This window comes from Mastigoproctus giganteus, chromosome 11 (genome assembly GCF_048544385.1).
Source record: "Mastigoproctus giganteus isolate SK-2022 chromosome 11, ASM4854438v1, whole genome shotgun sequence".
NCBI lineage: Eukaryota > Metazoa > Arthropoda > Arachnida > Uropygi > Thelyphonidae > Mastigoproctus > Mastigoproctus giganteus.
Window position 1 is genome coordinate 64,361,375 of NC_143585.1, and position 14,088 is coordinate 64,375,462.

A 14,088-nucleotide genomic window follows, 5' to 3' on the forward strand; every position below is an offset into this window, starting at 1 on the left:
CTGTCACTCCAAATGTTTGTCTAGTTCAGCCTTAAATTTATTTAAGCTATCAACTAAAATGAGACAGATATCATGTCGTAAGGTGTCAGCTAACTGACCATCATCACCAGCAGCCATTTTCAATCCACTACAGGATGAAGGCCTCTCCAGCAACTTTCCAGTTCCTTCTGTTTTGTGCAATGGCCATTTACTACTCACAAACTCATGAATTTCATCTATCCATCTCCGCCGTTGTCTTCCAGGTTTTCTTCTAGCTCCTCTTGGGTACCATTCTGTTATTTTCTTATCCATCTGTCATCATGTCTTCGAGCTATGTGTCCTGCCCAAGACCATTTTAGTTCATTAGTTTTGATAAGAATGTCCTTTACTTGAGTTTCTCTTCTTATCTAACAGTCTGATTCCTAATATAATTTGTTCCATTCTTCACTGTGTAGTTCTCAGCTTCTCTTCCATTCTTTTGGTGAGTGCTCAAGTTTCACTTCCGTAAGTCATGGTGGGGAGTATACACTGGTTCATTATTTTACGTTTCAGACAAATCGGGAAATTGCTCTTCAGTATATAACTATATTTCCTGAATGCTATCCATCCAAAATTTATTCATCTCTTGACTTCCAGCCATTTATCATTATTACAGCTAATAACTTATCCCAGATAAGTATATGACTCCACCTTTTCAATTACTGCTCCTTCAATCATTATGTCCCTTTCTGTGGCATACTTGTTCATCATTACTTTTGTTTTAGCCATATTCATCTTTAGTCCAAAATCCTTACTAACTGTGCATAACTGAAAGATTTTCCTCTAATTCTTTGGGATCGTGGCTTATGACCACAATGTCATCTGCAAATTGTAAATGGTTTAGGTACTCTCCATTCACATTGACTCCTTTCTGCGACCAGTCTAATCTTCTGAAAGCTTCCTCAAGGGCAGCAGTAAACAGCTTCGGAGATAGTGTCTCCTTGTCGAACTCCTTTTTCGATTTTAAATTTGCTACTGTCTTTGTCTGGTCTAATAAAGGAGGTAGCGTTCTCATATATTTTCTTCAAAATCATAATATATAGGGTATCTATGCCTTGTCTTTCCAGTGCCCGAAACATTGCCTTATGCTGTATGGAGTCAAATACCTTTTCATAATCCACAATGCCATGCATAATGGTGTTTTATATTCATTTGCTTTCTCCATTAGCTATGATATTACGTGAAGGTGATCCATAGTTGAGAATCCTGTCCTAAAGCCAGCTTGCTCTTTCGGTTGATTCTCATCAAGTATTCTTTCTAATCTGTTAGTAATGACCCTTGTTAACAACTTGTAGATGTGGGTTATGAAGCTAATTGGTCTATAATTTCCAATTTCTGATTCATCTCCTTTCTCATGCAGCAAAACTATGATTGCATTATTCCACTGCTTAGGTGTCACACCTTTTCTAAAGCATTTTGTGAAGAGTCTTGCCAGTTTTTGTGCCATGTATTTTCCTCCCAATTTAAAAACTCTACAGTAACTTCATCTTCCCCCGGGGCTTTCTGATTCTTCATTTTCTTCAATGCATGTTCTACCTCATCAGGAAGAATATCAGGTATGTCGTATGTGATGCTACTTTGCAATCCAGCTTTCCCACTGCTGGCATCATTCCCTCACTCCTTGTATAGTTCTCTATTGTAGTCTTCTGCTGTTTGAATTATGCCTTCTCTGCTGTTTATAAGTACATCGCTATTCTTCAGTTTCAGTATCATTTGTCTTTCTGTATTATTTCTCATGGCTGCTGATTTAAATCCTTTGTTTTCCCTTAATGCTTGTTCTACTTCTTGTGTTAAATCTTCTTATGTCCTCTCTGAGTCTCTTTCTAATGGCTTTGCATAACTCAGTATACTCAATTTTCTCCCTTCTTAATTGTTTTTTTCTTGCTCTTCATTTGTCGTCTTCGATTCATCATGACAAGTGTTCTTGACTAATTTTTTCTTATTTGGATTTCTTTTTCCCTATAGGTTTCTTGGGCTTTATCACTTCCAGAAAGTTGTAATATTCCTTGTCAATATCTTGGTCCTCAGCAGTCTGCAGAAGCTCAAACTTGTTCTTAAGTTCCAGTACATACTGCTTTTTCTCCTCTTTTGTTATCTCAAAGACCTTTGTATTATTTACTCGATTCAGTTTTTTCCTTTTCTATGCATCCACACTATGCACAGGTAGTGTGGATGCTTAAACGTAACTAAACTTTGCAGTTTTTTTTTTTTTTTTTTAGAATAACTGTATTTTAATGTGATTTTTTTCAGAATATTTATTATTGCAATAAAAGTTTATTTAAAACATGAGTTCAAGTAATTACAGTAATTGTTTTTTTTCTTACTTTATTGCACATAATTGTCATCAAAATTTATTGAGAAAAACGTTTGTTTTTGGAATTAATATCCAAAAACGTTTGTTTTTGGATATTAATACTGGTATCCCAGTTTCATAAATTAAAAATATCAAAATACGGGTATTAAGATTTTGACCGGTATTGTAAGTCCTAGTGATATCAGATAATTTCAGAATAAGTTATTATTTAAATCCCAAATTGAGCCAGACAATTCAGTTCACTGTGAATGTTGTATCAAACTAAAAGAGAAACACACATTTCCAAATAATCATTCCCTCTCGTTATTACAGTTAGTTTTTGACGAGTTTGAAAGTTGATTTGCTGATATAAGATCCCATGAAAAAGACACAAGTTTGTTTGGGAATTCATTTACTTCTATGGCTGAAAACTACAATCCCAGCTTGCAACTTGAAATTATTGATCTTCAATTCAAAACATGGTTCAAAAATAAGTATATGGACTGTGAAAATAAACTACTTGAATTCTACAAGGCTCTCCCATCTGAAGATTTTCTGCTAATAAAAGAAAATTCCATGAAAATGGCTGCTTTGTTCGGATCAACATATGTTCATGAGCAAATTTTTCCACACACAAAATCAAATAAATATTTAAAAAGAAACAGAATAATAGATGAGCATCTTCATTCCGTATTGAGAATTGGCATCACAAATTTCAACCAGTTTTGAACAATTATCTAAAAATATCCAGTGTTAATCATCTCAGTAAATTAAGTATTGTACTTAATAAAATTTTAGAATATTTTAAATTTTAGGCGTATCATTATATTTATTTATTCACCTTAATATTGAAAAGCAGTGATCCTTTTCAGCAAGAACTTGAGCGTTGTAAATTTTCTAAAGTGAGCATTTAAAAGCAAAAGTAAGGTATATTTTTAAAAAAACAAAAGTAAGTCATAGTTTTAATAAAGTCTAAAAAATAAATCACTGGCATAGTGATTTATTGCACATAAAAGTTTTGGGAATTTGCATTTTTTATAATATGGCCTGAATATAAAAAACAGTAACATGAAAATAGAAATTTCCCTTTATATGTAACAAGATATGGAAAATGTAGTACACTAATTTTTCTCAAATCACTTATTGCAGGCCGTGAAACAAATCTAACTGAATATGGCTCCTGTACAGGAAAAGGTTGGCTCTCCCTGCTGTTACTATATATTACCATATTATGCAAAGTACATTCAAAAATTTATTATAATAAATCTTGTGATGGGAGAGTGCAAAACTTATCCCTTCATGTTCTGATAACCCTATGTGGAAGTGGCATTCAAATTCTGGCATGTTTAGAAGTTGATTGAACATGGATAGTGTGTGCAAGTTCACAAGGCAGTGTGTTGGATTTTAACGTGTAGATAGCAGAAGGGCAATAAATGAGCAGCAGATAAGTCTGTTTTGATCAAACAATCCCTCCTAAGTTTGGAATACCGCTGTTATGCATCCATTTTACTCACCTGATATACCATGTATCTTTCTCCCCTTTAATTAAGGATGAAACAATTGTTGAAAGGTCATTGTTTCAATGATGCTGAAAAAATGGAGTTTGCAGCAGCAAAATTTTCTTTTTGCACAGTCCCATTTCTTCCTATTGGCTTGTTAATTATGCTATTAATAATCTTAATTCATAATCGTACCTAGGATTTTAACATTCTTTCACCTATTTCATTTCTTTTTCTACTATCCTTTACACCCTTTTAGTTCAGGTACTATGTGTACTTCTCATATCCATCTTTGCAGACCCTGTATTAATGTTTCTTACTACACATTTCTGGTGAGTATGGGCTTGGCACACCCAGGGTCCTGAGCTGGGTATCACCATTCTTCTATTTCTTGGCGATTTCCTTCTACTTTTGACTCTCTCTCTCTCTCACAGGGTAACTTGGGAATTTTTTTTTTTTTTTTTTTGGCTGGTGCAGCATAAACTTCAGGTTTCCTTGCACCATGTAGCTAATAATAATATTGGAATTATGTCTGATGACAATTAGATTTAAATATTAAATTTTTAAATAGCATTACATACTACAGATACATTTACGATGTACTTGTCATCAACTATGCAGATTTCAACAACATGGCTAAGAAAATTTATCCCGAAGAACTGGCTATAGAAAGAACCAACACAGAAAGCAACCTACAAGCCACCTACCTAGATAGTCAAGTCACAATAGCAAACAACTTAGTATACACCAGACACTACAATAAAAGAGACCAGTTTAGCTTCCCAGCTGTTAAACTAACAAACTGGGAAACTAATTTAGCCAAGAATATACATGGAAACATGATCAGAAACCAAACCAACAGAATTATACACATATACACATGCAATAACCTAGAAAAAACATGATGGAATCTCTAAAAAAACAAAAATATCCTCATCAATAACAAAATACCTGACAATTACATCAGACACCATATAAACATAGCAGCACAAACAAAACTCAAACAGCAACCAACTAACATTAATCCTAATAGAATCATAGAAAAAATCTTTTCCACTAAACGTAAATGCTCTAATTAGAGCTGAAAATTGACCCCCATTTGAACCCCAGGTTAGTTGTGCATAGGTGAGGCTCGTCACCTATCCACACAGTACCTGGATGTCCAAAATGAAATCCCCACTAGCAGAGTTATTAACACCATGAATGTAAATACACTGGTCATCATCACTATGCAGGTATATTGCATTCCACAAAAGCTTTATATACATTATAGAATTAATTATTATGGCATCACTGCAAAAACGAGATTTAGGGCTCACATCTTGTGAGTATGGGCTTGGCACACCCAGGTCCTGAGCTGGATATCATCATTCTTCCCTTTCGTGGTGATTCCCCCCCCCCTCTCTCTGTCTTTCTCTCACGCACAGGGTATTCAGAAATTTTTTTTGGCTGGTGCAGCATAAGCCTCAGGCTTCCTTGTACCATATGGCTAATAATAATAATAATAAAATAAAAGCTGGCACAAAATAGCTTCATGGAAACGTTAGATTTTCAAAATCATACAGGATCTTTTTCAATTTATTATATATACAATATATAGGAGATATAAGTAACAATTAATAAGTTTGTTATTCTAGATAACAAAACAAATTTTCCGACCATTTTTTGTAAAAAAGTTTTTTCACCTCTCTAATAGGAGCACATCACAATAAAGAATGCCTGAGCCATTTTTTTCTAATTTAAGCAAAATCTACATGAATGACATCAATGTCAATTTATGAATTCCTCAATTATTGTGTTTCTGATTGATCTGCATCATTAATTGTTTTGTTATTGAAGAAGGTTTGGCAATATAAAATAAAATGAAAAACGAAGCATTTCCTTGTGAACAGACTGTGTCAATTAAAGTTAAACTGCATTCTTACTAAATTAGGTCCACATCATTAAGTTAGGGATTGTTGAATCCTTCTCCTGAAACAAAAATTCATAAAACATATGGAAAGAGAGCAAACGGTTATAACAAAATATCAGGTTTTTACAAACAGCCAAATCCTTGAATTACAGTACAGTTCAAGTATTTTCAAAATGTAATTTAGCTGCTCCTAAGTGGTGGAAAGGGGTTCCCAAAGCTACACAGGCTTGAAATGCTAAGTTTCAATTTTTGGTAAGTGAGATTTGACGAGAACACAAATCAATTTTGGGAAAAACAAAAAAACTTATCATTCAAAAGCAGTACTTTTAATACAAAGGTTTCAGTCTAACACATGTTTCCTATTGTTATTATACCTCTTTTCTTTATCTCAGCTCAACTTTATAGAGTAGAGAAGGCAAGCAATTGCTAATGTGTCTAAACCTCTATGACATGCATTTAATATAAACAAGAATAGTTCTGACAATGTAAGGGATTTTTACAAAAATGCACAATGTATAAGTTATTTAAATAGTTTTCTTTTTTGCATAAAATTATTGAATACTCATTTCAAATTATAGGCTCCTGTTTTAAATGAAAATCCTCTTTAAAAATTTTCATCCTAACTTTAGCTTTAAATCCATTGGCATTTAAAGTTCCAATTTTTTTTTTTTTTTTTTTTTTTAAGGTAGGTCACAACTAAGTTATTTTTTACTTTTCCAAACAATATATGGCATATGCTATTTTAAGACTCACTACTGAAAATGTTTATTTCATATCCTCCTGGATGTCAAACTAGAGTAAAGTGCTTCATGATGTCAAACTAGAGTAAACTTGAACAAAAATGATGAAAATCTATGAATTGTCTCTTTAAATGAACAAAATGAAATCTAACACGGACTTTGCATTTTATGTTTAACAATATTCCATTAATACTGTAATTAAGCAGCTCCAAAACTGATGGAATTCCTAAAGATTTACGAGACTTATCATCAAAAATATGCCTATCATTTACATAAAGTGCTAATTTATTTTTGCTGGCAAAAATAAAGTGGAACTTTAAATTGTTAATTTAATGATTAAAAATGATTAATCAAATGAATGAAAAGCATTAATCCATGCTTTCCATTTATTTACCTTTATGTTTCTCTTCTCGAACATCATTATGTCCCGCAAACTCTAAGACGTCAGCTTTAGTAACGTCAGTGGCGAAAAAAAAACTAAATATCGCTGTATAATTACTCAGCATGGAGCATATGTTTCATTAAGGCATTTGTTTTTATTTTATAACTATGGAGAAAATCAACAATAGTTACGTTAAAATAAACACAAAAGAAAATAAGAAATTACTTCTAAACTAAAAGTCATTTCTCCATTTCACAAAACAAAGTTTTTTTTTTTTTTTTTTTTTCTTTTCTTTTCTTTTCTTTTTATATATAAAAGTACTTTGAGAAGAAGTTTTCCTTATTTCTTTTGAAAACACAAATGGAAGTTTATTTTCTTTGTGACAATCTTAAGCCTGTTCGTGCATATTAATTATGTTGTGTTGAAAAACAAGAATTTTAAAATTATTTGCATTTTTCCCATCCAATTACCAAAATTCACTATCGTCACATTTGATCCTGCATCTCTCAATAGAAATGCTTGTTTCCTTCAGATGTTGTGTACATATCTTAGGGTGGGGGGACCATTCACCACAGCATGTAAGATATTAGTTAGTTTCTTTCAGGTTTCGCTTACTGACAGTAAAGATGTTTCCAGATGCAGGTGTTTTTAACAAGTGATAAAAACAAGTGTGAAGTGTGGCACGGGGGTTTTACTTTAAAAAAAAAATTTTAAATATATGTTTTTAATACAAAAAATGCATTATTCACACTTATTTTATAATAGATTGAAAATAAAAGATGGCATTAAAAAGTGAACAACTTAAAAATTTTTCATTCTGATTTTAAAGTTATAAAATGGCATACCCAGGGTGAATCTGTCAGTTAAAAAGAAATTTTGCACCTATCAGAGGGTTAATACATGGCTACAATTATTATCTACTCTATTTTGTTTCTTCCTCCTTATTTTAACCCTCCTCTCCTACCATTCATCACTCTTGTTTAATTTCATTGTTGGGTCCGCTCAATGGTTTAATTTTGAACCAACTTAAATTTTTTTAGTGTTTTTTTTTTCTTTTTTTTTTTTTTATGAATTTCAAATATTATAAGATGCAGTATGGCTAAATTTGTTTTGCTTCAATATTAAAGCAGTTATTTCTCACGTTGAATATATATCCATTTTTATTAACTTTCTTACCTCTTTTCATACATGATTAAATCGTTCAAAGGAATGAGGAAATCCAAACAGTTTTATTCAGAATGACCACAATTTTCTGGTCAATTCATAACATCTAATTGTGCAATTGACATATTATTGCTATGTTAAATTTTTAAATACTGTTCAATTCCATTCTGTGTTGCTAATTTGAAAGTTTGTCTTTGTGCTTTGGCAGATAAATTATAATTTTTGTACTGATAGATATAATTGGAATAATATATTTTTGTAGGTTGATGCAGGATTGCAGTTTGAAAATAGAAGATCTAATTATCAGTTTGTATTTGATATTAGAACACCTAAGAGAATATACTATTTGGTGGCCAAGACAGAGGTAGACATGAACAAATGGGTAGAATGTATATGTTCTGTATGTGGACTCAAAATTCATATTGAAGAAGGTAGGTATAATTAATTACTAACTATTCATAATTTATAAACAGTTTTGCATTAAGAATACAAATACATAAGTTGCCTGTTCAGAAGTGCATATTTTATTTACAAATTAAGAAATTAAAGGAAGGTGAACATACTGGCTTGGGACCAATATAAATAAATATACATCTGAAATACTGAAAAAGTCTATAAAAAATTCTGTGTAATGTAAATATACTTTCACTCATAAATTTCATTCCTATTCACATTTGTATATTGATGATGATTGGAGCTGGGTTTTTATATTTACATATTCAGCATATTCTCTTCTATTTATTCTATATATGGTCCTCGAGGCTGTCGCAAATATGCCAGACAAGCTGTGCTTGCAACTTGGGAGTCTAAAACGCTGATGGAACTGATATTCGGGTGACACTCAAATCAAGTGGACCCAATTTCAGCGTAGTTCGGATGGTCTGTGACAGCCAAATCCTCTGCTTGCACCTTCATGATGGTGGGACTATTAGTACTTGGGTATAACCCCCATGTGCAAGCGCACTGTGGGTGACTACCCAGGTGTGAACCAACGTAAACAGGAGTCAAGGTGTGGTGCCACACCACACAAAGGAATGCTGCCCCTCTGTGTTACCAGACAATACTAGGTGGTAGATGACTCTCATCAACCGGTGCAATACCACCACTTTGCTTATTGGAGGCTTGAAGTGGTGGAACCCATGTTTAGTCTCCAGAGCTAAGTTCCGGTCAACCCTCCCCCATCTCTTCCATCTTGCAGCATGATTGACGTCTTTTGAGGTTATGACGAACACCATGGCAAGATCCAAACTTCCTTACATTTCGAGGTTACAGCTCTAAAACGGTATTTGCAGGTCGGCCGCTAGTTAGTACACTGGAACAAACCTACTGGTCACTCTCTAGGAGGCTTCCGGATCAGCTAGCGTATAATCTTGCTGCTGCCAGATAATGACTGGAGGGAGTTCGAGTAGTGTGTATGCGGGGGGCATTGTTGAGGCCACGTTATGTCAAGGATCTGGGTATATTCTTACCACGTGTGCACCATATCCAAAAATTTCATTACTTCATACAGCACGTCTACCCCACTCTTTCTTACTATCGAATACACCATGAATTGTTAAATTAATAGAGTAGGGTTATCTGCAAAAAGATCTAAACCTCCCAAACACTTTCTAATTCATTTCACAAATATATGTGGTCTCAATTCTAATCTCAACGATGTCCATTTCCACTTGCAGTCTACCAAACCCCATGTACTTTTTCTGACAGAATCTCAGTTATCAGTTGATTCAACCACTGCTCATCTCAGTTGCTTAAATTATTCGCTGTACGATTCCTTTCACCTCAAAGGTGGAACTTGTGCATATGTCCATTCTGATATTCCGTCAGAGAACATGGTAATTTGGAATCTCCTCTTTTCAATCTTCTCTAGCTTAAAATCTCTCTACCTCAATTCTGTCAAATTCATCTGTTGTCTCTACCATTCTCTCAATTCCACTAATCATCTCTTCTCTTCCATCATGCAGAACGATTGATGACTTTTGAGGTTTTGATGAACATCGTGGCGAGATCCAATTTCCCTTACATTTCAAGGGTACAGCTCTAAAACGGTGTTTTCAGGCCGACTGCTAGTTAGTACACCGGACCGAACCTATTGGTAACTCTCTAGGAGGCTTCTATATCAGCTAGTGTATAATCTTGCTACCTCTACTCTGCCACATAGAGACTGGAGGGAGTCCAAGTCGTGTGTATGCGGGGGACATTGTAGACGCCACGTTATGTCAAAGATCTGGGTATATTCTTACCATGTGTATGCCATATGCAAAAATTTCGTTACTTTATGCAGCACGTCTCTCCCACTTTTTCTTACTATCGAATACACCATGAATTGTTAAATTAATAGAGTAGGGTTATCTGCAAAAAGATCTAAACCTCCCAAACACTTTCTAATTCATTTCAGAAATATACGTGGTCTCAATTCTAATCTCAACGATTTCCACTTGCAGTCTACCAAACCCCATGTACTTTTTCTGACAGAATCTCAGTTATCGGTTGATTCAACTATTGCTCATCTCAGTTGCACAAACTATTCGCTGTATGATTCCTTTCGCCTCAAAGGTGGTACTTGTGCATATGTTCGTTCCGATATTCCCTGTCAGAGACTTGGTAATTTGGAATCTCCTCTGGCTTAGGCACCTCCGTAGCCAGGTGGTCAGGAGCAGCAGTGTGTAGCACACGCTTCTTAATTAGACCAGGGTTCGAGCCCATGACCACCAAATATGGAGGATGCGGAAAGGTCAGGGAATGACCGCCGCATATCCCCCGGAGCAATATGGCCTTAGTTGCTAATGCTCCTAAAAAAAAAAACAAAAACCAAACATCTCTGGCTTAAAATCTCTCTACCTCATTGTGTCAAATTCATCTGTTGTCTCTACCGTTCTCCCAACTCCATTAATCAATTCGAGCTCTTTGATTTCCTCTCTTTGCAACTTGACTTTCTCCAGTTCAACTCTCCTAACAGTGAGGTAATTTTCCTTGGTGATTTTAATGTTCACAACTCCAGCTGTCTTCCGTTTTCTAGTCACACCGACCCAGCTGGTCAAGATGCTGAGACTTTTGCAATTACTAATGACCTTGCACAGATTGTTCATTTACCTACAAGAATACTGGACAATCCTAACCATACAGCCAACACACTTGATCTTTTTCTCCAAACAACCCTTCTAAGTACACAATCGAAGTGAGAGGTCCTTTAGGCACCTCAGCTCACAACTTGGTGATCATCTCCTCCAATGGAGCCTTTATCTCATGGCTGTTCCCAACCTCGTTTGTTTGGCATTACAAGAATGCAAAATGGAATAACCTGTGAGATTTCTTTTCCTTGGTCGGATTACTGTTTCAAAACTTTGATGTCAACTTTTGCTCAGATCGTGTCAGTGAAATTGTTCTTGCAGGAATGGAAATCCTTTATCCCACACTCCACTTTAAAATCTTGTCCTTTATCTAAACCTTGGTTTTCCAATAAATGTGCTAAGGCTGTTCAAGAGAAGAACATTGCATATCGTAATTGGCTTGTTTCTAATTCTTCAGTTTCATTTTCTGCCTATCAAAGCTCGCAACAATTGTAAAGCAGTTATTAATCAGTCCAAACTAGAGTTTGAACAGGGTAAGAGTAGAAAACTTGTTTCTTGCCCTAATGTTAGCTGAGCATTCTGGTCTCTTGCCAAAGCTATTGGCCGCAACTTTTGCCCATCTCTGCTCCTATCTCTGTCCAAACCAGATGGTTCTGTTGTCACTTCAGCCAAGGATAAAGCTGACCCGATAGCATCCCATTTTTCTTCCAACTCGTGTATTAATGATCTTGGTAAAACACGTCCCACCATTTCCAACACACTCCATTCAATACCTCCTGTGGTCTTCTGTCAAAAGGATATCAGAAGGATTTTGACGAATCTTGATGCTAAGAAAGCTCCAGGTTCCAATAGTGTTTCTCCACTTGTTCTCAAAACCTGTTCTTCTGAACTTACTCCTGTTCTTTGCTGCCTTTTTTCACTTTCTTATTCCAAAGGTGTTTTTCCTTATACTTGGAAGTTTGCTCATGTCCAGCCAGTTCCCAAAAAGGGTGACAAATCCCTCCCATCCAATTCATTTCATTGCAATTACTTCTCTTTCTAAAGTAATGGAGAAATCAATTAACCGCCAACTCTTAAACTACCTAGAAACCTTCCGTCTGATCAATGATCGCCAGTATGAATTCCATCAGTGTCGATCTACTGGTGGTATTCTGGCTTATGTTACTCATTTATGGACTAATTCAATGGAAAAGTTCGGTGAAACAGAAGCAGTTGCTCTTGACATCTGAAAGGCTTTTGATCATGTTTGGCATAAAGGTCTTCTAAACAAACTTCCATCTTCTGGTTTATCAACTGTTTTTTGTAATTGGTTTTCTCTTTGATTGCTCACTGAGGGTGATGGTAGGTGGCTCTCTGTCTTCTAACTTCTCCACTAATGCCGGTATCCCCCAAGGTTCAGTTTTTTCCCCCACTATTTTCCTCTCGTATATAAATGACCTTCTTCCATTGACTGGAAATCCTATACATAGTTTTGCCGATGATAGCACATTTCATTCCACTTTCCATTTTGAGAAACCTTGTCTTGCTCAATCAGCTTCAACTTCTTGAAAATCTGCTACCAATTCCTTAAATGCCGATCTCCAGGTAATTCTCCAGTGAGGCAAAGACAACTTAGTTAATTTCAATCCTTCTAAAACTCAGTCTTGTTTTATATCTCACAAAAAGGATTCTTCTGCTCCTATGCTTATCTTTGGTGACACTCCGATTTTTAGGCAAAATGATATATCTCTTTTGGGGATTACCTTGACTTCTGATCTCTCTCTTGGCACAAGCACATTACAAATATTGCTTCCTCTGCATCTAAAAAACTTGGTTTGCTCTTTCGCTCTCGCCTTTACTTTTCTTCCAAACAGCTGTTCACTCTGTATAAATCGCAAATCTGCCCTACCATGGAATATTGTTCCCACAACTTGGGTGGTACCCCCAAAACCTCTCTCAGTCTTCTTGATTCCGTTCAGAAGAGGGCAGTTCAGTTAATGACTCATGTCTAACAGAGTCTCTCCACTCTGTCTTGTAGATGTACTGTTTCTTCTGCTTGCCTTTTCTACAGATGCTTCCATGGGCACTGTTCTTCTGAATTGGCTGCTATAATTTCCGCTCTCTCTTTCAAAACAGTTCGAACATGTACAGAACCAACTTTTTATCTTCCTCATTTACTCATTCAACTGCTGTTTTCTGGAACAACCTTCCTTCATATGTATTTCCTGAAAATTACAGTCTACAGAAGTTCAAGTCTAATGTTAACAAATATCTTCTTTTGTCTTCTGAACCTCCAACCGATGCATGGTACTAAAGTACTATAGGTTCTAATGCCTTTTGTGTTTGGGGTTTTCGTAAAAAAAAAAATTTATATATATATATATATATATATATATGTAAGTTTTCTTTAGTGTTTTGAATTTAGGAATATGATAGTTATGTTAGAATTTAGGAATATGGTACTAAATTCTAATGTATATTAATACCTTCTAATACCTTAGAAAAATAAACTGATTACAGGAAAATTTGAGATTTTATTCCCGTTTGCAAGACGAACGTTTTAATTATGGGTTTGCATTAATTAAAACAATTGTGCTAAGTTATGGATGCTATTATGATGTAGTAGTAGTAGTGGCATGTGATGCATTAAAGCAAGTGTATGAGTTTATGCAGCATCAGCCAAAAAAAAAAAAAATCATACCATTGTCTCCAAATGCCTGTCCAGTTCCTCCTTAAATTTATTCAACCTATCAACTTCCACAACGACAGATGGAAGTTTGTTCCAGCAATTAACCACCCGCTGGCAAAAGGCAAATTTCCGCACATCTATTCTACATCTGTCTTTTCTTAATTTGAATTTATGCCTGCTTAGGTTCGTAATCTGAACAAGTGGAAGGATCCCATCAGAATTCAGCATGCTCAACCCATTCAAGGCCTTATATACCTCAATCAGATCACCGCGCAGGTGCCTAGTCTCCAGCCACTGCAATTTGCAGAACTTAAGCCTCTCTTGGTAAGAGGATCCCTTCA

The 14,088-nt window shown here is 35.2% G+C and overlaps 1 protein-coding gene across 3 annotated transcripts in view; it reads left to right on the forward strand.

Annotated features, from left to right (window-relative positions):
• Window positions 1–14,088, forward strand: part of dos (daughter of sevenless) — a 120,823-nt gene that overhangs the window by 43,781 nt on the left and 62,954 nt on the right. For 2 of the 3 annotated variants that reach the window (XM_090385137.1, XM_090385138.1), the window contains one exon: window positions 8,271–8,439. In XM_090385137.1, coding sequence (XP_090241263.1) covers window positions 8,271–8,439 — 169 coding nt within the window. The remainder of the gene's footprint in view (window positions 1–8,270; window positions 8,440–14,088) is intronic. The other variant, XM_090385139.1, reaches the window with a different exon arrangement.